General features: G+C 43.1%; 1 protein-coding gene across 1 annotated transcript in view; it reads right to left on the reverse strand.

Moving 5' to 3' along the window:
- The window catches only part of LOC111233323 (short transient receptor potential channel 5-like), a 55,749-nt gene extending 34,410 nt beyond the window's left edge, over positions 1-21,339 (reverse strand). Inside the window, exons 1-7 of the mRNA XM_022761108.1 lie at positions 21,307-21,339; positions 19,376-19,478; positions 18,326-18,576; positions 12,452-12,568; positions 12,249-12,311; positions 11,812-11,949; positions 11,042-11,248 (exon numbers count right to left, since the gene is read on the reverse strand). Coding sequence (XP_022616829.1) covers positions 11,042-11,248; positions 11,812-11,949; positions 12,249-12,311; positions 12,452-12,568; positions 18,326-18,576; positions 19,376-19,478; positions 21,307-21,339 — 912 coding nt within the window. The remainder of the gene's footprint in view (positions 1-11,041; positions 11,249-11,811; positions 11,950-12,248; positions 12,312-12,451; positions 12,569-18,325; positions 18,577-19,375; positions 19,479-21,306) is intronic.
- Between the last annotated feature and the right edge of the window lie 5,728 nt (positions 21,340-27,067).

Raw genomic sequence — 27,067 nt, forward strand, 5'->3', positions numbered from 1 at the left:
GTTAGGTCTGGCTAAGATCTGGTTAAGATTAGTTTAGGATCAGGTTAGGATCAGGTTAGGATCAGTTAGGATGAAATAAACTCCACCAGGTCAAAACTTCAAGCTTGTGCAGTTTCTTTAAACTTTTCAAATGAAGTGTTGGATTGACACGGTTGTTTTTACATCCCCTACGAAGTGTATGAGTCTCTCCTCTCACCCTTTCGTTCTCCGTTCACGTTTCTTCTCATCTGTCCGTCACTTCCAGCCCTCTGTTTCTCTCTCTTTCAAGCCGTCCATCCTCCCCTCCTCTCCTGCTCTCTCACGAGGGATTTCCCTGGGTTTTTCAACAAGCTTGTCTACACCATCGGAACCCCGGTCGATACATGCAGCGTGTGTGTGTGTGTTGTGTGTGTGTGTGTGTGTGTTTAATCCTGTCACTGTGCTGCTGCCTCACACCAATGATCCATGCAGACAGATATTCCCATTTAAATGGCAGCCTTAATTATTAAAGGTGTTGAAGTGGATGACACAGCGCTAAAGGCTCAGTCCGTATAATCTCAGCATGAATAATACAGTGTGATCCAAACACGGGGCTTGCCTCAATCTTTTAAAAGATAGAAACGAAAGGGATTCGCAAACATCGGCCTCACATTTGACCTTCGCTGTATCGACGTGTAAGATCCAACCTGACTGAGCAAAACTCTTCAATCTGAGTTACTCCTCCTTCAAAGAGAAAGATTTTCACTGAGACAGAAACAGAGCTAAAGCTGGGAACCGGGCCGAACACACAGAAAAATAAATACAGCAGCACAAAGACACAACGACGACGACACAGTGAATCTGCGGCTAACAACCCAGCATCCTCTGTTCATGAAGAGGTGGAGAACCCAGCTGAATCTCTTTGCGCAGGCCAGCACCGAGCCATCTGGTTAGGAGCAGACTAGGATTAGACTGGGATTGGGTCAAGAATGGATCAGTGTGACACCAGAAAGGAGTTAGAATCCAGTTAGGATCCATTTAGGATCAGGTTAGGATCTGGCTAAGATCTGGTTAAGATTAGTTCAGGATCAGGTTAGGATCTGGTTAGGATCAGATTAGGATCAGATTAGGATCAGGTTAGGATCTGGTTAGGATCAGGTTAGGATCTGGCTAAGATCTGGTTAAGATTAGTTTAGGATCAGGTTAGGATCAGGTTAGGATCAGGTTAGGATGAAATAAACTCCACCAGGTCAAAACTTCAAGCTTGTGCAGTTTCTTTAAACTTTTCAAATGAAGTGTTGGATTGACACGGTTGTTTTTACATCCCCTACGAAGTGTATGAGTCTCTCCTCCTCACCCTTTCTTTTCTCCGTTCACGTTTCTTCTCATCTGTCCGTCACTTCCAGCCCTCTGTTTCTCTCTCTTTCAGCCGTCCATCCTCCCCTCCTCTCCTGCTCTCTCACGAGGGATTTCCCCCGGGTTTTTCAATACAGCTGATCGTTACACCATCGGACCCCGGGGCGACGTTACTGCAGCGTGTGTGTGTGTGTGTGTGTGTGTGTGTGTTTATCCTGTCACTGTGCTGCTGCCTCACACCAATGATCCATGCAGACAGAATTCCCATTTAAATGGCAGCCTTAATTATTAAAGGTGTTTGAAGTGGATGACACAGCGTTAAAGGCTCAGTCCGTATAATCTCAGCATGAATAATACAGTGTGATCCAAACACGGGGCTTGCCTCGATCTTTTAAAAGATAGAAACGAAAGGGATTCGCAAACATCGGCCTCACATCTGGACCTTCGCTGTATCGACGTGTAAGATCCAACCTGACTGAAGCAAACTCTTCAATCTGAGTTACTCCTCCTTCAAAGAGAAAGATTTTCACTGAGACAGAAACAGAGCTAAAGCTGGGAACCGGGCCGACACACAGTAAAATAAAATACAGCAGCACAAAGACACAACGACAACGACACAGTGAATCTGCGGCTAACACCCAGCATCCTCTGTTCATGAAGAGGTGGAGAACCCAGCTGAAGCATGAGGAGACACAATCAGCGGCCATGGGGCGAGCGAGCGTTAGCGTTAGCACAACCGCTAACGCGGTCCATCGAGTTGGAACCACTGAGTCAAAACCCAAAGTTACTTTGGCGTTATGTAACTCCGCACACTTTTACCCCCCCGCCTCCCCCCCATGGGAGAGGAGGAGAGAAAAACAGAAAACAAGAGGGACCAAACAAAGAATGAGAGGAGACAAGAGGAGAGGAAAGGAAACAAGACAAGATCAGAGGAAACGAGAGGAGCAGAAACAAGAAGCGAGGAAAGGAAAAGAGAGGAGAGGAAGAAATGAGAGGTGAGGAGGATGAAAACATGAAGGGATGGAGAAATGGAGGGATGGAGAAATGGAGGGATGGAGGGCACGTTGAACGGATGAGCAGATTTCCCAGGAGACAGAGACGGAAGGTTAAAAAGGAAAATGGAGGCAGGGAGGGAAAGAAAGAGGATGATGAAGGAGAAGACAGAGCCGGAGAGGAGTGTATGGCATCCGCCTGTCGGAGCTGTGTGTGTGTGTGTGTGTGTGTGTGTGTGTGTGTGTGTGTGTGTGTGTGTGTGTCCAGCATGTATTGATCCCAGAGAAAAATGGGGAGTATATTGGAGATGTAATTTGCATTGATCTCATCGGAGAATACTGACACTGACACACACACACACACACACACACACACACACATCACAGTTTGTCCTGTTCGACTCAAGGTTGTCAGGTGATGTAATGCGCTCTCTGGCGGCCATGTTGGAGCCCCTCAGCCCTCAACAACAACACATGCGACTGCGGCATTGTGCTCATTGTGTTGTGTATTCAACAGCGTAACACGCACACACACACACACACACACACACACACACACACACACACACAGAAACATTCTTCGACTAACAACGCTGAGCGTCTGGCGGCCTGTGAGGCTGTAAATGCTAAACGCTAAACGCTAACACGTGCACAATAACAATGTTCAACTCGATCTGGTTCTTGGGGTCACGACCCAGAGGTGACGTCGGAGTGAAGACCGACTGGTGAATCTTATTCATTTTAAACAAAAAAAGGGAAAGTGGTCTCAGACTCTTGGATCCTTCAGTTTATAATATCAACATATATGAAGAGGCTTTGGGATGATGTATATTTATGAAACAATATAAGCATATACATATATAAACAATACATGAGATTGTTCCGGTTTCTAAGAGGTTTCATGAATAACTTTTACATTTATGTTTTAGTTTAACATGTAAATATATTTATGGACGCACAGATAGAACCTGGTAGAGGCGGGAATGTTGTATAAAAGGTATGAAAACATAATGGGCCGTTGGCATCGTTGTTGTTCTGGCAACGAGCGGGCGGTCACAGAGCCGGGTCAACATCTGTATAAACATGTCACACATCTGCTTTCTAAAGTCACACACTGGCATAACGAGGGGTTCAGCGTCTGGGACCAGTCCGACATGAGGCAGACACACACACACACACACACACACACATCCACAGTGTGAGTGTGTGTGTGTGTGAGTGTGTGTGTGTGTTATATAATTAGCTCTTAAAAGCCTGGTGCCGGTGAAGCGCCGTAGCAACACTCAGCGTGTGACACCTCAACCTCCGTCGTACCGAACGCACACGCAGAGAGAAGATGAACACAGACGACAGGTAGAGAGGAGGTTATCCAGAGAGAGAGAGAGAGAGAGAGAGAGAGAGAGAGAGAGGGAGAGAGAGAGATGTGGTGAATTAATTTGGCAAGAAGGAAAAAGATGAAAGAGAGAGGGAGGAAAGGAGGAAAAATGAGGTGAAGCTGTAATATTGAGTAATGGAGAGATGGGAGGAGGGAGAGAGGGTGACGAAGGAGGTAAAGGATGTGACAGAGAGAGAGAGAGAGAGAGAGAGAGAGAGAGAGAGAGAGAGAGAGAGAGAGAGAGGCTGCAGTTTGTGGAAGGCTTACATAAGTGTACTGACAGTGTTCATCAGCTGTCTCCTGAGACACACACACACACACACACACACACACACACACACACACACACACGTTCACATAAAGGGTGTCTGGAGAGGCTAATGTGGCATCTGTTTGTTTGTCAACATCTGTCGTTGTCATGGCGTCCAGGGGCCGGTGTTCCTGTCTGCGTCCTCTCTCTCACGACGCAGAGACTCCAACACGAGTCACGTGTGAAACTACATGATGAGATCCACCTGCAGCGCCGCGTCTCTCTCAGCGTGTTTAAATGTCACGTTATCACGAGCTAAACCCCAGAGTTCAACTGTCACTGATTCACCTGGACATGTTGTCTGACATTCAAAGAACTACATGCAAAAACAAACCTCACAAGACGGCCATCTTTGACTATAATATATATATATATACATGTACTGTATATAGGTAACATTACAGTTTTAAAGTTCAGACAATTTCTATATGTCACCAGTGTGTTTTTTATGTTTTGTATTAATTAGTTTAGTTTATTTATTTATTTCTTAGGGACAATTGGATTTCACCTGGTTTGAAATAAGAAGCATGAAACTAAGGTGTTGCACAGAGAGTTTCTATCTGCTGCTGATTCTCCCCTCATGTCGCCTGTTGGGCTTTTACATGTGTGATGTCATTAAAGCAGTTTCATCACTGTCCAGTAAAATGACAAAGACTAAGACGTTAAAAGCGGCAAATATTTGCAAATAATCTCACAGTAAATAAAACAACTAAGAATTCATGACAACACAGACCCAGAAATCTGCCTCGTCTGTCTCTCTAATGCCGACTTCCTCTTTAAACCTCTTTATGTTTACGTCATTTATACGTTACAAACAGCTGGAAGGTTTTCAACCTGATCTCCATCTGAAGCATTTAGGCTAACAATGTTTTGTTAGCGGTGGCTAGCAGTTGGCGTTAACAGTAATATTTCTTCACACTCACTTATTGTTAAAATGAACTCAAGGACAACACAGATCTTCTATCAACATACATAAAAACCAGGAGTCTGACAGAAACATCTCCTCCTTTCTTCTTCTCTCCTGCTTCCTGTCTTTCTTGCCTTTTGTCCTCCTCTTACACATCACTTCTTCTTCATGTTCTGTCCATCGGACAGGGAAGTATCTCCCTCCATCCCTCGTTTCCCTGTTTTCTCTTTGACAAGCGATTTAAGAAAACATATTTTTGTTGACATCTGTCTCTCTCTCTCTCCAAAAGTCCATTAACTCTCTCTCTCCGTCTTTCTTCTCCTCCTCTGTCTCTCTCTTTAACAACCGCTCTGAAATATGTCTGATTTCTGCTGACAGCTGTCTCTCTCTCTTTTTGTCTGTCTCTGTTTATCTCCGCTCATCTCTCTGTTTTCCTCCCTGCATCTGTTTCTGTCAGTAAAGTGACTTTTATTGGCACCAACGCTCTTGTGAGACAAAAGCTGCCAAACAAGATTCACATTTGTCGCGGCAGCTGCAGTCTGCAGACTTTAAGTCTGAGCGGGAGTTTTTACTGTGAGCGAGATCCGGACGCGTTCGCATGAAGAAACAGTTCGAGTCCGACGGATAAAGAAAGCTGCATCTGAACTCTAAGATTTCACTTTATATTGGATCAAATGAACATTATGGCCTTAAATCATGTTCAGGATTTACATTAAATAGTGGATTACCAGTTAATGAAGCATTAAAACTATCACACACAGCTCTGGGTTTGTTGGAAAACATGGTAATGGACACTCATGTGCCGGAACTGGAACATTTCCATAAATATCCAGCTCCAATTAAGCCGAACTAAACACCTGGAATTTCCTGTAATAACATGAAAAATGTAAACAACACATCAAACAGGATTTCAAAGAGAAGAAGAACGTGCGGTATCTCGGGCCCTGCTGTCTGCTGCCTCGGTGGCGACATACTGGACATATTCTATGTAATAGCTCTCTTCCTCTTCATCACGTCATCCCTCTCTCTCCCTGTCTTCTTCTGCCTTTACATCTCGCCCCTCAACAATTTAAAATGTCTTATTATTAACCGCTGACGGCTCCCTCGTGCTCCCTGCTTCCTTCCCTCTCAGTGGCTTTCTAATTCCTTACATCTTCTCATCACGCTCCTCATCCCCCCCCCTCCTCCTCGGTCTAAATTTGAGAACATGTCTTATTTTAGAGCTGAGAGTTGCTTCTTGCAGCTTCCACAACGCCACGGGATGTTCAGGAAAAAAAAAAAAAAACAACATAAGACTTTCTACTTTTCCGTGCGAGTCTCGCTCAAAGGACGACACTCTGCCAGAGCTGCAGCCAATTATACCTCCCAGCAAGGTGTGGTGGATGCATCACTTCAGTGCAGGCAGAGAAACAGACTGTTAGGCTGCTTCCTCTCAGTTTCTGTGAGTCACATCGCGAGGAAGCATGACGGATATTTAATTACTGTGTTGCTGTCTGCGGTGCAACACGCTGAGGAGAGTATGACCGGTTGGTGGGATGAGAATGGAACTGATACCAGAAGATTATTGGGATCAAGAGAAAACGCTCGACTCATCTAAGTCCTTAGTACGTCCATGTGTCATAAAATATACAACACGTTGACAGGAAGTCGGCGGGAAACTCTTCACAATCAGATCGCAGCTGTCTTGGTTTTGCAGCGTTAATAAAGACCGCCTGGTATATTATCTGATTCCTGATTCGACGATTAATGGGACAGAAATGTGATGAATAATTTTAATGATTAATCGTTATCGAGACATAATTTCCTTAATGATTTTAACTTGAGCTTTTAGCCTCTGTGTTTTTATTTCAAACTGTCCCTGCTCCTCGCTCGTCTCCTCTTTGGCTGGAAACACGTTCCGTTATTTCATTGTATTTTATTGTTTTAAATGTGCTTTATAAATAAACTTGATTTGATTTATGAAGCAAGAACTGCAGGTTATAAACTGGATTTCTGCAGGTTCTTGGTTAATTAGTTGGATAAATTCAAGCAATTTGCAGAGATCAACTTGTGCTCTGTGATGCCATTTTCCCTTTTTCTGAAATTTTATACAGCAAATGATGATAATTGATTAATGGGGGAAAAAAAAAACATTTCCGACTGTTTACAACCAACATTTTTCAATTTATAATTCTGACATTTGTGTGTTGCAGCTCCGGTGTGGGTAAGATGTGTTTACAGTTAAATATTAAAATAGAAAACACACTAATGATTACTGAGTCAACTGGAAATGATCGGCTTCGTCACACTGTGATGATTTATCTTGTAGTTTCAGCTCCTTGGATTAGATAGATGATAGAGAGATAACTTCCTTCATAGTCCAACACTGATGCATCTAAAGACAAATGATGTCCAACGCACAATCCACATCTCCGGAAACAGGCCGAGTATCGGAGGTTTGTCAGTTTGTCACGACGACGACCTTCAAACTGAAGTTTGTCCTCAGCTGATTCTTTCCTCAAAAACCGTCTCTGATGAATCAGGATCAACCCAATTAAAATCAGTCTTTTAATGAACTTGTTGACCTTGTTCCTAAAATTGACAGAGATGCTGTTACACCAACAGCATGAAACACAAAGTTCCTCTGATTTCTGCTCGAATATCAATTCTAAAATCAATTAAAAGAGGTTGTTCATGTCCTTCAGTTTCTATTTAAGGGTTTTGCACAGACACACACACTCACACACACACACCACCTGCCCCAAGCTTAAATCGCCTTCATGTCTTCTGTTTCTCTGTAAACCAACCTTTACAAATGACTGTTATATCTGTGATGATGACATACAGATGCAATCCCTGCGTATACGTCATTTTCTATTACCACTCACCAGATGTGAGCGGTAATAGAAAATGTCCCGGTCAATGAGCAGTTGATGTTTAGGCTACAAAATGAATTCTCTATTTAAAGCTTTTTATTTATAAAAAAAAGAAAGAAAAAAAGTCTCAATTTATATGCTAATGCCTACAGTCATCGCTCCCTCCTCACCAGACATAGATTATGTATTAAATCATCACCTCTTCACTACTACACAAGGGCAAGTGAGCAGTTCTCTTCATCTCTTTCCCATTCACCTCAGCATTCCTCCCTATTCTACTCGGGAAAGACACCCTTCATCCGTCCATCCGTCCTTCACTTTCCCTTCTTCCTTCGTCTTTGTTCGCCGCCTGCCCGGGACATAAAAGTTCCTCCTAAATCTTCGCCCGTGTCACCGCTCCCGCCTGCGTCCATCCATCCCTCCGTCCTCCTAAATCCTTCGGCCTGGAAAAGCACTTCACTTCCCCCCTCTGGCTTTATCCATCCCTCGAGCGTCGTTAATCTTTTGACATCACTGTTCCTCCAAGGGCGAAAAAGTCACTCCCTCCTCCTGTTCTCTGTGTTTATCGATACCCTCTCCGTCTTCTGAAAAGCCTCGTGCACACGTGCTGTATGTCATCTGACAGAGAGTTCTTGTAGTTCACACTGCTGTCAGTCGATGTCTTTGAGTATTGAAAGCTGTCAGGTCCCAAAGGCTGGGATCAAATTCACACTCTTGTTTACTTTGACTTACTAAAATCACAATTTTTGACTATTTTGGAATTTATTTTTTCGCCAAAGTTCTTTGCAAAGCTTCTTATGTGGCTGCTTAGCATAAACACAGTTAGCACAATTACCTATGTGCAGCTAGCATCGTAAATATGGACACTGTTGAATATGCCAACATTAAATATGTAATGCTATCCATATTCATCCATATAGCCTATAACACTACTAGCAAGTTAGCATTTTTACATTGACATGCTAGCTTTTGGTCTGAGTTCAGTATGTTAGCTTTTTAGCATGTAACCTCCAGTATATAAGTAGAGCCCACTTTAAGCATATTAACATGCAAAAACTTTGAATGTAATGTTTATCATACAACATTCAGCAAATTAGCATGTGAACAGCTAATATGCTCAGAATTAGGAGGTTAAATATGCCATCATTAGCTTATTAGCATGTAAAATTCTAGCAACAGGTGCTAGCATGTTAACGTGCTTACAGTTAGTAAGAGACAATTAGGATATAACGGTTAAAATGTTAGCTTGTTAGCTTGTAACATCCAGTACATTTAGCACATGAACATGCTATTTTGAATGCAATACTTATCATACAACATTTAGCAAATTAGCATGTGAACGTATACACAGCTGACACTCTCAAAATTAAGGGGTTAAATTGCCAACATTAGCTTATTAGCGTGTAACATTATGCATAACAGCAAGTGTTAGCATGTTAGTATGGAGACAACTAGTATGTTATGGTTAAAATGTTAGCTTGTTAGCATGCGGAAGGTAGCCCAAGGTTTCGTCTTTTCTTTAGTAAAAATAAAATGTTTTGTATTCCTCAACTCAACGTATCAATAAAGTTCACTTCGGTATCAGAACCAGAATTCGGATTTTATGTCTGTGTTGTGAGGTGAACTTCAAACCTGCAGGACAATTGTACTCAAGCCATTTGAAAATAAGTAAAAGATTGTTTTAGATGACATCGTCTGTGTGTCGTGTTTTCGTAATTTTTCTTGCAAGAAAAAAAAAAATGGCGGTTGTAATGAGGATGCCGTGTTTTTAAAAATCGCGTACCAAAAACCTTCTCCACCTGGGGGGATGTCACCGCCTCGTCTAGCGCTCAGATCTTTACTTTTGTCGCCTCTCGTGCTCCAGAGAGTGAAAGCACTTCACTTCCCTGCTCTTATGCCTCCCTGTCTCCCCCAATCCATCCACCTATCGTGGCTGCTGTCATCCCTCCTCTCCTCCCCTCGCTCTGTCCTTTCACTTCTGCTTTCATCCGTCTGGCAGTATCTCTGTGTCTCAGAGAGCTGGAGACAGCAGGGAACAGACAGGCCGACGGTCGGCGAGAGACTGAGATCGCCTTGGGTTTTTTTTTTTTTTTTTTCTAACTCTGTTTTGTTGTCAAACTCTCGATCTTTTTCTCACTCATGCGCTCGCTTGATCCCTCCAGCTCTCTGTTCTCCTCTTTCTGTCCCATTAAATCACTCTTTCGTGTTTGTTCGCATTGAATTCGCTCACACTTGGTTCAGCTCATTATCTCACTCAGTCCCGTTCATCCTCCCTCCTCCTCCCCGTCCTTCACCCGCTCGCTGCTTTCCTCAATCTGTCTGTTTCCATTGTGAACAGCCTCTTGCTTTCTCACTCTCCTCTGACAAATCCCACGGGACGAGCTAGTCCCTCAATTCCTCAAAGACAAGGTTGTGTGTTTTTAAGAGTGTGTGTGTGTGTGTGTGTGTGTGTGTTTTAACAGACGTAACTAGGGCAGATTTCTATTCTATTTCTATTTTCAACAGAATGAACAACAATACACCTAAAATGCAAATCAACACAAAGACTGATGTTGCTAATGTGCTAATATTAGCTAACTACCTCGTTAGCATACCTACAGTTAGCATGACACATGCATATAACAGCTGTTGCACAGTTATTGACATGGCATGTTAGCAAGCTAAATATATAGCAATTAATATACTGTATAATACTAACAATGTTAGCTAATTTAGCATATTAGCATGGAAACAATAGGAATAGTGATACGGTTGGCATGTTACCCTGCAAACTTACAGTGCATAATGTTTAAGCATGTTAGCTTTTTAGCATGTAATGATCAGCTTATATCAGCATGTTAGTACGTTAGCACACCTAGCATGTACGCTCATGTGCTATAAATGCCAGAAGATCAACGTGTCCCAAAGTCGTTGCAACTCTTAACATCCCAACAGCCACGCAGCTAATGTGGCTGTACGTATAGCGGCTACATCAGTTTCTCCAGGTATTTGAGAACCAAACTTGAGACCAGTGAAGATGCACATTCAGAAATAATTTGAACTATACACAAGGACACATATGCTGCACCGGGCTATTCTCTCACAGTTTTCAGCAGTATTTCCAGACACTTAAACCCAACATCGCCGTTGTCAGGTGAACAAAGACGCTCCTTTAAAATGTCAGCTTTTCACTAACCGAGGAACACACAAATATTTATACTCTGAGGCTAAAACATGTGTAAAAAATAAACTCCTCTTCTTTTCCTTTCCCTGTTGCATAAATAGAAGCTGTCAAGGTCGAGCCCTTACCTCTTTTTGGTGGTATTTGATGGCCAGTTTGAGCTTGGCCAGGTCGTGGCACTGTCTGGGGTCCAGTTCCTCGCTCTGGTCGTTGTCTCTGTGGTTCAGGATGGTCTCCAGCTCTCTTGAACTCCTGGCCTGGTCCAGGAGGTCTTTGGCGAAGCGTTTGCACTGCTGTGAGAGCTCCTCGTACTCCTGACGAAACTCGTTCTCCACCTGAGAGGAGGAAGGTGTTACAGCTTGTGAGGGTGGTAGAAAACCTTTCTGAAGTATCTGTGATGACACTGTCTCCAGCTCTCTACAACTGCTGGTCAAGAATAGAGGAAGTATTTGGCATTAATTCGTCTGACGCCCGAACTGTGGAGGCTCTGTATGGAAGAGGAGAATTTCCTGCTGTTGTTACCCAAGATAAAACTGAGCCTGAAGGACTGGTGACAGAAATGATGATAAGTTACGAGCCTTTATGTGGTTACAGTGCAGAAGAAGAGAAAGAAGAAGCACACTGCTAAATAGGGCGAACACATTTAAAAGATCAAGTGAAGGAAACACTTGCATCCCTCCACCACAGTTCAACTTGGGTGCTCGGAGAATCGATGCCGATGAGGACTGAAGCTGCTCTGGAGGCTCCTGGTGGACCGACACTTTAAGTAGGTGTTTCATTTAATCTGACAGCAAACTGTATATTGTGGAAATAAAAACTGGCAGAAATCACGAGGCTAATTCTGTCTCAGTTAAAAATACTGCACTACAGCTTCTACAACAGAGCAAGACGTCCGTACCTTGCTGAGCTCTTTGAGTTCCCAGCCCAGTCTGAAGGCGGTGAGGATGGGGTCTTCGCTCGACAGCGCAATGAGAGACGGCGAGGCCAGAGCCTTGTAGATGTTGAGTCGGGACCGTGAATGCCGCAGGCTGTCAACCTACAGAAGGACGGACAGGTAAAGAAGAGGAAAAAGATCCTATCCTACATATGATACCATGAGAGTGTTTTAACATCCATGGTTTGGTCACATGAGCTGCAGCACGAGATGAAAACTGAGCAAGTGTTTCACAGTTCGAATGATCACAGTGAACAGAGGAGAGGAGGTTTTGATTCATGGCGGAGGAGATGTGAGGCGTCTGATCGGTTCAGAGAAGCTGCTGAAAATAAATGTCAGTGCTTGTTGAGTAATTACGGTCTATTCAAATATTGATTTTCCGCAGAGAAATGATCACTTACCTCCGAACTGGAGACGCACTCGACACAGTCACATCGGATCTGGTGCGGTCTGGGGATGGTGACCTACATACAGTAACAGCACAATAAATCATCGCAGCTGATACCTGATGAGTGATTTAAAAATTCAAACAAAGTCAACACATATTAACACTTTTTTAAACAGTTTAACTTTCTATATGATTTGTTAAATGTCTCGATATTACCTTCCGCTGGACGAGCAGTTTGATGATCTCGTAGTTGTTGGTGTGAGCAGCGAGCATGATGGGAGTTATGTCTGGGGTGAACTCTGAAAACTGACTGTCCATCATGAGCGAAGGAACCTGGAGAAGAAGAGCCACCGTTACATGACAAGTAGATGATACTGAGGGGCTGAAATCTATTATTTAATAAACAGATGTCAGTTTCATATTTATGTGAAAAACCCCTCATTAAACATAAAAAACAAAAATTCAGAAGATCTTCTTGTGCGTTTAAGAAGCTCTCCGTGTGGCACCGTGACGTCAGGGTAACAACTCTAAGCAAAGGACACATTAGCTGCAGGATGAGTCAAATTAAATTCACTTGAATCAGAATAAAACAAATTAAATTAGTGAAATCTATTGGACGGCGCCGCAGAGGTACATTTATTTAAAATCACATCCACTCCAAAACTCATTATGTACCTCACTGACGCGGCTCTGAACACCTGCTGCTTTATTACACAGTAAAAACCAGGTGGTCGCCGTTACAGGTAGATGGAAGAGAGAGAGAGAGAGAGAGAGAGAGAGAGAGAACAGATATGAAGGATGTGTTTTAATTCAAATGTTGTATGAGCCTGTTCACTACAAATCATGTTGGTCGTTTGGTTGCTATTTAACTGAATAAATACTAGAGAAAAGTAATAAAGAATACAGGTAAATACAGGTGTTATCCTCCTGTAAAAAATGATGGGATGACTGCTGTTCATTTCCTGTTTGTTCCACAACCTGAACCTGTGTTGATGACTATATATCAATATATCAATACCTCTCTCAGGTCTGTACAATAAGTATGACGCTATAGCCAACAGCCGGTTAGCTTAGCTTAGCATGGCCCTGTCCAGCGGTAACAGTATCCACCTCTAAAGCTCGCTGATGAACACGTTGTGTCTCGTTTGTTTAATCTGTACAAAACCCAAAATGTAAAAAGGCTTGAACAGCGGGTTGTGTACCAGACTGTTTCTTGGCCCAGAGCAGTGACTTTCTGGAGTCTCTGCCTGTTGCCTGGCAACAACCGCGGCGACAACAAAACTGTCGGCCATATGTAATGGATCCTGGAAGATTGTTTTGGAAGCAGAGATCATCTGTGTCTGGACGGTTTATTTTCTACAAGTCGAGAGAGGATTAACTCCAAACAACAGACGGTCTGGTGCAATAAAAACTTCGACAAATTAGTGTCAATAACAGCAAAACTGAACATTAAAGCTCTGAGGATTTATTTTTGTTTCCACTTCCTGTATATTTTCACACACATGTGAACAAGACTGCAGTGAATGGAAACAAATCAAGTGTAAAACTTTAATTTAACACTCCTTCTTATCATTTATAAACATTATTTAAACTTCAATAAATAATATATAAAGTCGTCAGACGTCACTATAATGTAGTTAGAAGTAGCTGTAAGGACATTTTAAGTGTTTGTAATTGATATTTGGTAGAAATAATAATCAAATATTGTCATTTATTATCTGTTTATACACCAGCCTCCACTTACAGTTATTGATAAATACATTAATAAACATTTATAGCTGGAACAACTTCTCTGCAGTGTGTTGTTGTGTAAATCCTTTATATAGTGTTTATGAATACGACACAGTTGGATGTCGCAGCACATAGGGCCTTGACACACACACACACACACACACACACACACACACACACACACACACACACACACACACACACCAGAAGGAGTGTGAGGAGCAGACTTGAGGAAGAGGAGGGAACGAGGGAGGAGGGAGGAGTGGAGCGAACACGTGTGGACTCTTTCATCTCTCACGGGGAGGATCAAGCAGAGTGCTTCTCCTCATCCTCCTCGTCTCATCTCCACTCTGTCTCTATCTTCCTCGTTTCACCTCCTCCTTCTCCTCACCTCCTCTTTTCCCACCTCTCCGTCTCCCGCATCCCTCCCCTCTTCATCCTCTCCTCACTCTTTTTTTCCTCCGTCTTTCTCCTCATCTAACCTCCTGCCATCTTCGTTTTTTCCGTCTTCGCCTCCCCTCTCCTCCTTTTCTCTCTCTCCTCTTCTTCCACTCCCTCTCTCGCTCTCCCTCCTTTCTCCTGCCCAAAACCTTTTTTCCCTCATCTGATCTCTCTCTCTCTTTTTTCTTTTTCCTGGCATGATAAGGAGTGTGAGAACAGCTGCCACGGGCTGGACATCACACAATGATTAAAGAGACAGGCAGAGAACACACACACACACACACACACACACACACACACACACACACACACACACACACACAGGTAAATATAAATGGTGAAAACACTGGGTTCTTTTATTTTGAAAAAGTATATTCTATCACTACAGTCCTGACTGTCTGTGACGGCTACAGCGCCCGTGTACAGTCCAACGCGTTGCCATAGTGATGGAAATCAAACATCGCTAAGCAACATATAACTCTAACAACAACAACTTCACGTCTTCAGGAAACGTGAGACGATTTAATATCAGACGATGAGTCTGTATGAATCCGTCTTCAGCACCACGGACAGCGTCGCGGTGTCATCAACACATGGATGGAGGTCAACGACAGACTGTACTGACACGTCTATGAATAAACTGGAGAAATCTGTCAAATGATCATGTATCTTTAACAAATATACGCAAAATCCACAAAACTACTGACGGTACAACTGAATTTAAACGAAACCACAGAGTCAAATATGATAAAAACGGATAATTAGCCGCTATTTCTTTAACGTATCACAGGAACTAGTCTTTCTCCTGTAGTAGACAGCTGGCCCAGAGACCAGCAGTAAACCAGGACCCTACCTGACCCTGTAAGAGTCAGTACAGTTTGGATCCGGCCCAACTTGAGTCTGGGGGTTCAGTCTCACATTTGACGGGACTCAGAAAAACCTATTACAAAGTGTAATATGTTCTGTTGCTCGGCTACAGAACACCGGCAGATGTAGAATTTGTCTTCCAATTATTTTTTAATGCCATCTTCTTCCCTCAGTTTAGAGTTTGATATAAAATCTACACAAAACGTTTATTTCTATTTCACTGCCGACTCTAAATTGAGTTTGAATTTGGCTCGTTTTCATCTTGGCCCGCATTTATCTGAAGCGCTGTGTAATTATCATCTCAATCACCCATTCACAGGCTGATGGCAGCGAGCTGACGTGGAACCCACTGGACTGAACGCTGGGAACAAATATGGGAGTCAGCGTCCAGCTGGAGGGGAGAGGTGAAGTCAGGCAGCAGTCTACAGGAGCTGCTGCTGCCGCTGCACAGTTTCCAACCAGCAGTAAAAAGAAATAAAAACAGTCTGCAGTTCGTCAGGAGGAGCCGAGTTTCCTTCGTTAAACTGGATCTTTTGCAATTTGAGAAAAACGAGAAAACAAACCACAAAGGAGCTGCTGGATTTCTGTAACTGAAGTCATTAAAAGAAATCGATGAAGAGAGAGAGAAACGGCAGAAAGTTTGTGCTGCACATTGTCTTTTTCCGATCCAACTCTCAACTCATTTTTGCATTTTTTATTTCTTAACTCTTTAGTTTTTCAGTAAAAACAAATACAGGATTAAAAAGAACTTAAAAATGACTTCTACCTGCACTTTCTGTCTTCACATCCATAGATACACTGACACACACACACACACACACACTCAGATCAAAACAACCAAAAATTATCTTCGACTTCTGCAACATACACACACACACACACACACACTTAATCTTTTTTTTTCACACACTTCACACATCAAAGGAAAGTGAGAGAGCGAGTCTGTAAAACCTCTCCTCATCTGCATAGCTCCCTCTCTCTCTCTCTCTCTGTAACTATTCCTCTCTCTATCCCTCCTTCATTTCTTATTCCCTCGCTCTCACGGTTTTTTTTTATTTGGCTTTGCTCGAGTGTCACCATCTCTCTTTCTCTCGCTCTGTTATCTCCCTCCTTCATTCATGCAACTCCCTTTCTCTTCAGATTTCATCCTCCCTTCCTCTACTTCCTTCCTTCCTTCCTTCCTTCCTAGCCTCGCTGCCTCTTTCCTTCCATTTCCCTTGAGCCGTTGATGTAGAAAACTGCATTTGCTCGTAGTTAATCATGAAGCAGGAGAGGAGAGGGAGAGAAGTGATGAACGGAGGGATGACGGATGAAAAAAAGAGGGAGCGAGGGAGGAGGATGAAGAGAGAGAGAGAGAGAGAGAGAGAGAGAGGTAATAAAAGAGAGAGGGGGAGTCAGGTTGAGTCAGATGGAGAGGACGGCAGAAAGGTCAACAGTTTTGCTCTGCAAGAGAAGATAAAAGGCATCGACTCTACCTGTCAGCTGATAGAGAGCAGTTTGGAAAACGCACACACACACACACACACACACACACACACACGAACACACATGAACACACACATTCAGCTCTTAATATAGGTATCACATGCAGGAACACACATGAACAGCCACTTTTACTCATGCAGTGGTTACACACACAAACAAACGTTGGATTTGAAAGATCGTTAAAAGTCATAAAAAGCTAAAAAAAAAACGAGGAGATCTGCGATATTTTTCTTTTAGGTAAAATATCTGGCTCCTGTGGCGGAGTGCTGCAGTTCGTTAGAGCGCTGACGTCTGTGTTTTTACTGACGCTGCACACTGAGTTTATTTTCCTCCAGAGCAAACTGGAATCTTTTCATGAACTTTCAGCTTCAGCTCGTGTCCGTCGCTGAGCTGTTTGTTGTGGACGATTATTAACGTCACATCCACCAGTAACGCAAACATCTGCACTTCCTAGTTAAGAATTATAATCATTATTAACACTGGTCACTACTTAAATGTCGTTGTTATTGTAAAATATCAAATCATTTTATTTCCAGATGCTAATAATGGAATTAAACTCCTGTTTAATAATCTATAAATGATAAAAACAGTTTAATATTAATAAATATCTGAGTGGAAAAGTCTCTCTGATCATTTACGTCTTAGAGCATGATGACAGAGGCTGTGTGTCTGTCATCTCTGTCTGTGGTGAATAAAACAACAGAGAGGAGAGAGAAGAGAAAAGGACTGAAGAGAAGGACGAGTGGAAAACACGAGAGAAAAAATATGAAAGAAAGAAAAAAAAAAAAGGAAAAAGAGAAACAGAAACGCAGCGAGAACAGATTTGTTCCCATCCGCGTCCAGCTGAGAGGCGACCAAAACCTTCCCACAATCCTCTGCTTCGGCCAAGGGTTGGTTGCCATGGTGATGTGGCACCTCGCAGCCTCAGACGGTCCAAGAATTAATGTAAAAGAAGAAGTCTCTGTTTCTCCTCTCTTATCTTCTTCTTTATTTATTTTAAAATATCCTCCTGTTCCCGACCCATCCTCTCTCTCTCTCTGATCTCTGTCCTTGTCCTATGTCTCTCACCCTCTCTCTCTCTTTAGCTCTACTCCCTTATGATTCTCAATCTCTCTCACTCTTCTTGCTTCCTCTCTCTCCTCCTCGAGCCCCCTTCACACCTACATGTTAACCCAACTCTGCCACACACACACACACACACACACACACACACACACACACACACACACACACAGAAATGTGAAGGCAGACAAATACACTGTCTGTCTGTAAATCCTATTTCACAGTGTGTCTATAAAGCGAGCTCTTTAATTTTCCCTTCTCTCAGCAGAACGTGGCGTGGAGCATTACAATGAACGGCTCTACGACACATCATCACACACACACACACACACACACACACACACACATTAAAATGGAAAAATACACACAGGCGCACATTCACGGATGAGTAAACGCAAACATGTGCATGCCTGAAAGCTCCTGGATGAAACAGATTAACATACATCCATGGAGTACTCTCTCTCTTTTGTTTAAACACACACACACACACACACACACACACACCTGTTTCTCGCCGCTGGGCCTCCTGTGTGACAGCAGCAGCTCGACGGCGCCCACCACCTCCTTCCTGATGGCGTAGAGCAGGGCGTCGCCCGTGTGGATGCCGTGGTCGAGAAGGAGCTCCATGATCTCCAGGTTCTCGTTCTCGATGGCGATGAGGAGCGCGCTGCGGCCCAGCGGGTCCAGACAGTTCACGTCCATGTTGTAGTAGACCTCCGCCTCGCGCAGGGCGTGCTTGACGCCTGCATAGTCACCTGGACAGAGAAGAGGGGCGGGAGGAGACAGGTGGTTTTCAGTTTCTTAGTTCCCACAGATTAAAATGATTCATTATCTTTGGGCCTAAAACCAGCTGTTCATGCACTGGTAGTTTGGTTACCGTGGTTACCATATGATTAAAAAGAGATACATGTAAGTGTTTCTGTTGCTACATAGCTATGGTTAGCATGCAAAGCTTGATCTATCATCTTCTTTAGGACAGATCGGAGACTACAGTTACTCGGTATCGGAAAATGACGAGAATGGCCGACTGGGTTGGGGCTAGCTGGTTAGCGTGCTCACTTTAGTAGAAGTAAAGAAATGGTGGAAATAGAAGCAAAAATGAATAAACTCACGACATTTCTTCTAGAAGGGTGAGTAAACAGCTGCTAATGCTAATGTTGGCTATGTAGCACTAGCAAAATTTAGAAACAGCTCCTTTAACATGAGCATCACTTCCTGGATACAGATTGCTTCCTGAGTGGGTGGAGTCTGAGACCATTCAAACACTCCTGTGATCATTTTGTTTTTATAACATCGCCCGGCACCAAACAGGAAGGTCGTGGTTTGAATGTGGTCCTCGTGCTGAGCGAACAGTTTGGTTTTCAAGGACAAGTGTCAGGACAAGCATCTGCAGCAGCACCTGAGATGACACCTGTGAACTGCAGGCTACAGCAGAGTCTGACCGACCAGCTGCTGCTGCTGCTGCTCAGCCATCACAACGCATCAACTCAGCATCGTTTAACAGGTGAGTGGATTAGGAACTATGAGTGGATGGATGGCTGTGTTTGTTTGTACCTTTCTCCACGGCGGTGAGATAGGCCCTCTCCTCCGCAGACAGCTCCACCTCAGCCCGGACGATCTGAAGCGGGATGCGGTCGCGGTACGGCGAATATGTCGCCTAACAACAAAAACAAGAACAATGACGACAGAAGAGGAAAGATGTTAAAAGTTTTCTGTTGTATTTCTGTTTATCTTGACCACCTTTACAGAGAGGTCAGAGGTCAGGAACAACAAGGGTTCACTTTCAGAGTGACAGAAAGGAGAAGATTCGATGTACAAGCAAAGCAAGTCAACTGAAAACAGGTTAAAACACCTGCTCTAGAGGCATCTGGTGGGTAAAAGGTTAAGGTGCATAACACATAGACCATATAACATATAACACATAGATCTTGAGCCATGTTAACTGTCCAGTATCAACCATCAATTTATAAACAACATACAAAAATGACATTATTCAGATTTTTAAAGCACCGTGTGTTTACTCTTATCAAACCACCAGTAGGTCAACAAAGTCTTGTGCACATTAAAATGAAATTTTATTCAGAATGCAGCATATTCAGTTTAATTTCTACCTCATCTTATTGAAATATTGAGCCTCTAGACCTAATACATTAATTCAAAAACATCAGATATAGCTTCTTGTCACTTAAAAATAATTAAAAATACAGAAAACAAAAATAATTACTAATGTATAAATCTTTAAACAAACCTTAGAAAGACTTCAAGTAACTAGTTTCATTTAAAGGAGCCATATGTAAGTTTTGCTGTTGCTATTATACGTCCTATGAGCAGCACTGCTTCTTTAGGGTAGACCGGACACTGCAGTGACTCGGTATCGGAAAATGATTGGAAAAAGAAGGGCTGACCGGGTTGGAGCTAGCTGCTTAGCATGCTAAATTCAGTAGAAGAAAAGAAGTGATAGAAGTAGAAGTAAAACAAAAAGGTTGTTTCCCCCAGTTTGATGCAGGAACTCGCAACGTTTCTTCTAGACTGGTAAGTAAACAGCTGCTAATGCTAACGCTAGCTATGTAGCAATAGCAAAAACTTACAAATAGCTCCTTTGAAAGACCTGCATCAGTTAATACAGGATGAAATGTGCCGACACACACACACACAGGCTTATCTGAATCAGTAGTCTGGAAAGTGTCTGACTGCAGGTTAATTGCCTCTCATTGGCTGAAAACATCAAAACGCCACATGATGTTAAAAATACAGCAGCGGTACAGAGACAGCAAAGTGACACTGCACAGCTAACAAGCTGAAACTATAAATATTTGACTCCCACTGTTTGGTTCAGGGCTTAAACCGGCTTATAAGGCAAATAAATCAGCTGTTTGTTTATTCACAAAAATGAAACTCTCTCTTCTCAGTCCGGTTTATAGGAGCAGGAGTCATTTTTCACGCAGTGGTGGATATTCTATCTTAGAAGTCAAGCCTTCAAAATCACAGTCGACATCATCCGTCATCGTAATTAGAGCTGAACAACACACAGGTCACGCAGCAGCGGCTGCTGTTCAAAACATGGATTTAGTGGTGAAGTGACCATGAAGTTACAGTGAATAACATGTGATCATTACAGAGCACAGTGAAAACAACAGAGTTTGTGTGTGTCCTCTCCTGTACTTCTATCTCTCTGAGGACCGATGACAGTCTCAGACTTCGGTGCCTGAGGACAAGTCGTCGCATCTTAAGACCTGGTTTTAGTGGCTCGGTTTTCTTTTCAGCACCCGTGTTATTGGGTGATAAATATATATTTTTTTAACCAATTTAGCAGCTGCATGTGGAGACTGACATTTTCTGTCAAAAATAAGTCAGAAATTAATTTGTTATGAAAAGAAATCCAACATTTGTGTCGCCTGAAAACGCACTAACAACGCAGGAAGTGTGTTTTCAGGCGTTTTAATTTTAAGAGAATCAATGTAAGTCAATATAATGTCGTCACTCACCTTCTTGTAGTACAACTGTGTCATGGGATTCATCTGGCCTGTCTGGAGAAAAGAAAAAGAGAAGAGAGGGTTGGGACTGTGAGGACGAGCAGGAAGAGGAACATCAACAGCAGCAGGAAATACAAGTGATGTGAGAGAAGTCAACCTGAAACTGTGGACTTCAGTGGAGCTGGAACATTAGTGAGAGTAGAAGAGAGCGATGTGGAGAGGAATAATTAATTAGCATTATCTCTATAAGTATATTATATTTAACAAAGCAGCGACAATGAAAGTTTGACTCTTCATCTCCTGATTTATTAACATTCAGCAGCAGCAGCAGCAGCAGCAGCAGCAGCAGCGGTCGTCACACACAGGTCCTAAAAAACCCTTTGATGCCGACCACCGCAGCTTGTTTCAGAGCTGGCACTCTTAATCCAGTGACAGCATAGATGGGTTAATTGCAAACAGAAACTGCTAACAGCTAACTCAGTATACTATTAAAAGTGCCAAATTATAATGTGCCAAATACAGGCTGAACTAGAATTAATGCCTCACCATGTTGCAGGAAATATCATCACAATCTCCCCGAGTTACAGCTTTGAGTAATGGCCAAAGGTGTTTTTGAACATAGTGATGTCACGGTGAAGTTGACCTTTGACCATCATTTGGATATAAAATGTCATCACTTCATTTTATCCCAAAAACTGTGTTCATGACCAAAAGTTGAATATTGCACCTGACTAAAGGAATGAAGGCGTCTCAGCGTCACCTGAGTCTGTCTGAGATGTGAGGTGCTGCTGTGAACCAGCAGACAGCAGCTCTGTGCTGTAGGTGTGTGTGTGTGTGGGTGTTTTTTCTTTCTTTTCTTTTTTTTAGCAGTGATAAAAAACCCTCCAACCTGAAAGTGAACTGACACAGTGGGAGGCGGTGATGGACGGGCGGCCGGGTGAAGCAGTGCAGATTAGTGACTCTCCGCACATTCAGCACAATAACCAGCATTCAGACCACGGATAAGCCTCATCGCACAGTATTAGTGTCTCGTTAATACGTGTAATCCCCATGAACCACTGCTTCCTGGAGAACCTTCGCTTGTTTACCAATTTGCGTGTGTTGATTTGTGTAGGTTTTCTCACGTTGACTTACTGCACCGTAATTACCCCACGTTTGTTTATTCTGGGAGTAAGCGCTGAAGACAGATGCATTTGGATTGTTTTACATTTTCCTCAGCGGCATGGGATTAATTTCTCAGGAGCAAGAGGAAGTCGTCAAAATAAAAGAGATGCAGATAACAATCTGTGTGTGTGTGTGTGTGTGTGTGTGTGTGTGTCTGCCGGTAAGTAGTTACTGAAGCTGCTGCTGCTTTGAAAAGAAAAGAAAAGAAAAGAAAAGAAAAGAAAAGAAAAGAACAGAAAAGAAACTGAACGACTATTTAAAGTTGGACATCTTTGAAAAAGTTCTGGTCCAAGACGAGAACAGTCTGAACTCACATCTGAACACCTTTAACAAACTGCACAGATGTTCACTTCCAGCTGTTTCCTCACTGGTGCAAACACGTGAGGAGGTCAGTGAAAGCTCTGCAGAGTTCACTACCTTTAACTAGAGATCAGTGGGTTCGACTCCTGTGAGCAGGGACGGGTTCGGCGGCCGGTTGGATCCAGTACCAGTCTGTGAGGCACCAGACTCCTCACAGGTCGTTTCTTCAACCCTCCTGAAATAGCGCCGCTATGGCGACACGCGCACGGGACTTCAGTTGCCATGGTCACCATAAAAAAGGTAGTGGCTTGGTTTGGTTCTGTGATTTGGGTTATATTTGTTCATTTCTTCTAGAAAAAGACTTAATGATTAACCAATCATAAAAACAGATGATGATTAACTTTATTCCGATTGACTAATTGATTATTGCCCTGATTGTTTTCAGCTCTGCTTTTGATTCCTCGGCTCCTCCACAATAAGAGTTTACAGGTAACCAACACCTTCTGTAAACGCACACAGGTAATGAAGTCATAAATCACACGGTGACATTTTTTAACCAAATTTCCCAGAGAACAAAACAAAGTATCGGTGTGATCACATCCCGAATATGAAGCCCAGCCTCCTCTGCGTCCGTCAGACCGGAGAATCTTTATTCATTCAAAGTGTCTGAATCGTATTTACATCAGTAGGAAAGTGACACAGTCTAACCCACTTCCTCAAACACGATATTCCTGTTTGTGAGCGGCTCGACAGATACGCTAATGTCACAGATGTGGGTTAGGACTCAGTCTGACACCGTAAACTGAACCTATTATTGCCTCTGAGATACAGATCTGCATTTCAACAAGGCTGTAATTGGTTCGGGGGGGGGGGGGGGGGAGTAAAATGCTGATGGAGCACAGAGAGATATTTTTGGAGGCTCTGTCATCTGAACATGAAGAATTAAAATAAATGCTAAAACACCCTGTACCCGCTGTGGTGGGTTGGAGGACGTGAACAGGCCTGACTCTGCAGCAGCTGGGAGGCGCCACAGTGTGAATGCAGATGTGACAGAAAACTGGGGAACAAAAGAAAAGAGCAGCTGCCTGCTGGTCGCACTAACTCACGGTGTGTCGTCAGTGTGTGTGTGTGTGTGTGTGTGTGTGTTGATCTCTAATGAAACGGTAGTTACAGATTCTGTGTCAAACATTCTCAATTACTTTGCAATTTGCCACGGATCTGTTAAAAATACATCACTGACACTGTGGTTGATGCAAATCCACCAGACACTGCACAGATCTACCTCCGCAAACAGCTCTTCTGCCACATCCTCTGATTTCAACAGTTAGAATAAAAGCTCTCATGCAAAGAAATCATCAGACAAATCATCACTGTGATCACCGGAGTCTGGGATCTCTGTTTACAGCCACAGAGGATTCATGAAACAGTCACACGCCGCGATGAGTCTTTCTGGAAAAGTCGTCAAAACGCGATTGTGGATTAAACGTGAATTAAACGTGACGACAGATTTCCAGCATCTGCAAAAGTGTCGGGACGATTTCATCCAGCGCAGCGTTTTCCTGCAGCCTCCTCACCTGAACACTTTATGGCTGCTGTTTAGGAAAAAGATGTGAATCCAAAAAGTCTCTTCCAGACACTCACACCTGGTCACATGACGATTAGTCTCATACCTGAGAAAGCAACATCTCTGCATCATTTCAAACACTGCAGAAGTCTGAGAGAACTGCTGACAAAAAGCCACAAGTCTGACAGACAGATGAAGAGAGACACACGGAGATCTGGACTCAAAACATCGTCGGATCTTTTTTTCTGCATCATTTCGGCTCCTTATTTTAGAGGCTGTGTCTGATAAACGTGTCTGAGTTTCTCCACGGAGCAGCGAGGTGAGTTTCCTGCTGCTGCCTTACAGTCACTAACTTCTAATGAAGCCGGGAAGGAAAAAATATATGTTCAGTGCTGACTCACTGCTCCAGCTCAGGAGATCCTGGTGGTTAAAACCTTTAAAATACTCCCAGGCAACACACACACACACACACACACACACACACACACACACACACACACACACACACACACACACACACACACACACACACACACACACACACACACACTGCGGCTAAAGACACACACTCGTGGCTCTTCATCCCGTCAAGTTCAAACACAGTTCACAAACCACTGCCGGAGAGACACATGTCCTGGATGCTGGATGGGGCCGCGGAGCCGCTGGGAGTGACCGGCTGTCGGGTTGTCTCCGCCGGCAGAGAGCGGCGGGTTTATCGGTCAGGGAGTGACGCTCCGCTGACGCCGCTGTCACCTCAGAGCACTGAGGATGTAAGAATGAAAAGTCAGTGGCCTCCTTTGTCAACAGCTGACAGATAAATTAATACCTCCGGTTACGAGTCTTTTCAAGTGGACGGGAAATACTTGACTGAACCGACAGAGGCCGTTTCCATGGTGCTTGTTAGTAGGAACATTATCTGAGGTTATTTACAGTCATTCCCAAAAACTGAACGTCTGAATACTTTCACTTGTTCACTCACTTCAGCAATAATGAGGCTGATTAAACTGTGTTCACCACAGAGGAAGAGGCGGGAGGAGAAACTGTGACCCCAGCATCTTGTACGTGTCTGACCTTTCTGTAACGAGCTGCAGTTTTGCCATTTTAATTTAGCTGATTTATTTGCAGTGGATGGATTCGCAGCCAGGATGACCTTCAGGGACCAGCAGGGGCCTGGCCTGGCCTGGCCTGGCCTGGCCTGGACTGGGTTAAACTGAACCATTATTCAACTTCACTGTAACTAACTGGAAATGACTTGACCTGGTATTAACTTCATTTAATTAACAGCTGCCAAGTGTGTTTAAGTAATCACCTGGTAGGAGGGAGGACAAGTATATTATATGGAAGATTAAATCTGCATAAATTAAAAAAAAAAAAAAATTATTTCAGCAGTTGCAAAACTTTTTAAAAATTCTCATTATATTTCTTCTTCTTTATCTTTTTATTATTTCTCATTCAGATCTTTTTCAAAGACAAAGACACAATCGACAACAACTTCACAATACAAACAGAATATATGTTGGTATTGTTTGTTTAGAAAAAGGCGACACTGACTTCCTCTTTTAACTAAAACCAAAATCTTTCTTTTCCTTTAGGGTCGTCACCACGAGCAGACTAACGGATATCCATCATGGCTGCTTTAACAAAACACATGTGGAGCCCAGGTCACCATCACCAGTCCTGGTCCAGGAAACATAGAACTGCTACTGTGTTCCCTCCGACTATTATAAACTATCTAATATTATAAAAATGTTATCTTTATAAACATGTGCATGAAGCTCTGACTGCACCTGGTAACAGCTTCAAAACAACATGGATGGAGCATTGAGATGTCGATGGATTTCACTGTAACAAAGTGACAAGATCAGCTGATTTAAATCTTTATTTGTGCATTTTTCTTTTCCACTGTTGTTTACTGTTTCTACTGCTGCTGCTTCTGTCACTTTAACAGATGAGGGGAATTTTCTCGCCTCCTAAAGGAAAAAGGTTTTTCGCCGTTTCTTCAAATATATTCTACAAACATTTCCATTTTCCACTCACATGATACTGAATGTTTTCAGGCACATTTTAGATCCATATTTCATATTCACATAAAACACTTCAAGGCTGTTTTACAGCGAAGCAGCTCAACTAATTATATTTTCATGCATCCCAGTACAGAGATTCTGCTCTGGGAGGTCGACGTGTGCTAGAGAATCTGAAGCTTTAAAATCCCACGAATAAATTCAGTTTTTGACCATCCTGGACAAAAGTCACAGTTCCTGCTTAAGACTAATGAAGGAAACTAAACTGAGAGTTTGTGATTACTCCTGAAAGTTGGAAAATAGAAAGTCACACAGACCCGCTGAGTCTGCAGCGGAGAAACACCAGTTGTGTTTCCTGTTAGATCGAGATGAAGCGAAGGACTGCTGCAAAAAGCTCCTGCAGCCGAGTCTGAACTCAAGGTTCTGCCCTCGTGTCCCGGGGTTAAGAAAAAAACAAGTGGCTGTCTCTCCTCGAGTCCTGCAAATAACTTCACTGAACCTTTGTTTGTTTGGGGACAGAGCTTTGCTGAAGGACTCAGCGTGTTGCACAGGATTAACTTCCTCTGCTAATCTTGGGATTCAAACCATTAACTCGTTCTGCGGTGGACTGCAGGCGATAGGGATCTTGCTCACGCCTGCATTTCACGCCGCTGAGGGTCTGTTGACGCCTAAATGATGTGGACGAGATTAAATTATGTGAATGAGATTAATCCTGCAGGGGGGG

This window comes from Seriola dumerili, unplaced genomic scaffold, assembly GCF_002260705.1.
Source record: "Seriola dumerili isolate Sdu_G_001 unplaced genomic scaffold, Sdu_1.0 BDQW01000388.1, whole genome shotgun sequence".
In the NCBI taxonomy this organism is placed as follows: domain Eukaryota; kingdom Metazoa; phylum Chordata; class Actinopteri; order Carangiformes; family Carangidae; genus Seriola; species Seriola dumerili.